General features: G+C 43.8%; 1 protein-coding gene across 1 annotated transcript in view; it reads left to right on the forward strand.

Annotated features, from left to right (window-relative positions):
• The first annotated feature begins 759 nt into the window (after positions 1–759).
• LOC123511401 overlaps positions 760–2,500 on the forward strand; it is a 12,617-nt gene continuing 10,876 nt past the window's right edge. The window contains exon 1 of the mRNA XM_045267246.1: positions 760–2,032. Within this exon, the coding sequence (XP_045123181.1) occupies positions 1,778–2,032 (255 nt within the window). The 5' untranslated portion in view covers positions 760–1,777. The remainder of the gene's footprint in view (positions 2,033–2,500) is intronic.

A 2,500-nucleotide genomic window follows, 5' to 3' on the forward strand; every position in this document is an offset into this window, starting at 1 on the left:
TGTTATTGTTTTATGGAATCCTTGTTATCCCTCCCACGCATCTTCTTCTCCTCCTCCTCCTCCTCCTCCTCCTCCTCCTCCTCCTCCTCCTCCTCCTCCTCCTCCTCCTCTTCGTTCATTCTTTCCCTCCACTCTTTCTCGAAATCAATTATAGTTCCTCCTGACTCTTGTGTCTTTCCTTATAACATCTCTCCTCTTTCTCCTCTGCTTTATCTTCTCATTTGCTTTCTCCTTTTCCTCTTCTTCTTCTTCTTCTTCTTCTTCTTCTTCTTCTTCTTCTTCTTGCTCATTATCCTCATTATTCCTCTTCTTTTCTTTTTCTTTTATTTTCCTCCCTTTCTTTCCTATTTACTGACGTTTCCTCTTTCACCATTTCTCCCTTTACGCAATTTCTCTCTCTCTCTCTCTCTCTCTCTCTCTCTCTCTCTCTCTCTCTCTCTCTCTCTCTCTCTCTCTCTCCAAGAATGTCCGCAAAAAAAAAGGAAACATTTCATTAATTTCCTTACAAACATTCCACACACACACACACACACACACACAGAGAGAGAGAGAGAGAGAGAGAGAGAGAGAGAGAGAGAGAGAGAGAGAGAGAGAGCGTAGGTAGTAGGTAGAGGGTCGTATACTAATGGTGGTGATAGTAGTAGTAGTGGTGGTGGTGGTGGTGGTGATGGTGGTAGTTCTCTGAAAACAAAATGACTCAAGACTCCTCCTTCTCCTCCTCCTCCTCCTCTTCCTCCTCCTCCTCCTCTTCTTCTGAGTCCTGTCTTGCATCAGTGTCCTGCCAACCGCCACTGAAACGAGAGCGGGTTGCCTCCTCCTCTGTCTCCCTGTCTGTCTGTCTGTCTGTCCGTCTGTCTCCTCTCCCCTCTCCATCCCTCGCTTACCCCTCACGTCAGCCACGCTCCCTGTACCTTCTCCCCCTCACACTCTCCCACTGCAAGATAAAGTGCTGAGATCGTGAAGGAGAGAGAGAGAGAGAGGAAAAAAAAGAGAGAAGAAAGAAGAGAGAAGAGAGGTTTGAGGTGTGCGTGGTGTGATGTGAAGTAATTTTTTGAAGTTTCTGAAGTGTCAAGTGTCAGTTTTGTTTGCGGGTTGGCTTAACGTGGTTCAGTGTTCAAAGATTCGAACATGTGATGGTGTTTCTTGTGCATTGCTTCGTTGCTGGAGTGAGTGACTGTGAAGGAATGAGAAGGAAGGAAATAAGGAAGGAGAAACCAAGGAGGAAGTTTAGAAGAAGATAAACAGTGGAGGAGAGGAAACTGTAACAAGGGAGATAAAAAGAAGACAGACAAAGAAGAAGTGAATTGAAGGAAAACGGGAAGAAGGTATAGAAGATAAACAGTGGATGAAGAAAAACTCTAGCAGAGGAGAGAAAGAAAAGAAGAGAGAGAGAGGGAAGGAAAAGCAAGAATAAAAGGAAGAAGAAAACGTATAGGTGTGAACAGATAAACATAGAATAAGGAAGAAAATTAACAAGTTCTTGCAAGTGGTGGGAAAAAAAGACGAGGAAAGAGAAAGAAAGAGAAAAAGGAGGAGGTGCCTACACACAAACACACACACACACACACACACACACACACACACACACACACACACACACACACACACACACACACACACACACACACACACACACAGGGGATGAAATCATACAAATAAACACACAAACCCCAGCTTCCTGTCCAGTGCTGCGTGGTGTGACAGCTAACGCATCACTCACCACCACCACCACCACCGCCACCACAACCACCATCATCATCACCGGGGTAGGATTAACATGTGGGAAGGACCGGAAAGGATGGAAAGGATGCCTCGGTGTCGCATCTCAGGGCGTGGTGTGGGTGTTCGTGTGATATCCTGCCACCCACCTCTCCTTCACCTCCCCCTCCTGCTCCTCCTGCTCATGCTTCTCCACGCTACTGTAGGCAAGGGTGACCACGACTACGATGTCCCCCCAGGCCTCCCCATGTTGCCGGTGTGTGGGGAGGGAGGTGGGGAGGAGCAGTGTCTTGTCCAAGCTGAGGATCCTTTGGTATGTGTGTGTGTGTGTGTGTGTGTGTGTGTGTGTGCTTGTGTTTAATCCTCGTCTATTCTCATGTAAGTTTGTCTAGTGCTTCTTAACGTGTTTTTTTTTTCTTTTCTTTTTTATTTATTTATTTATTTATTTATTTGTTTATTTATTCATTTATTGTTCTTCGTAATGTTTTCTGTGTTACTTTGAAAAAAAATTTTTTATTTATATTTATACGGCTATTTTTTTTTTTTTTATTTATTTATTCTATTTTTTATTCTTTTTTTTGTGTGTGTGGTGGAGAGACGGTGGTGTTGTTATAAACACACACACACACACACACACACACACACACACACACACACACACACACACACACACACACCAAGGCAGATTCAATTAATAGTAATTAGTAATAACAATAATCAGAGTCTTGAATTTTGACCACTGCTGATTCAAACCTTTCATTCATTCATTCATTCACAGAGA

Source organism: Portunus trituberculatus, chromosome 31 (assembly GCF_017591435.1).
Source record: "Portunus trituberculatus isolate SZX2019 chromosome 31, ASM1759143v1, whole genome shotgun sequence".
Lineage (NCBI taxonomy): Eukaryota > Metazoa > Arthropoda > Malacostraca > Decapoda > Portunidae > Portunus > Portunus trituberculatus.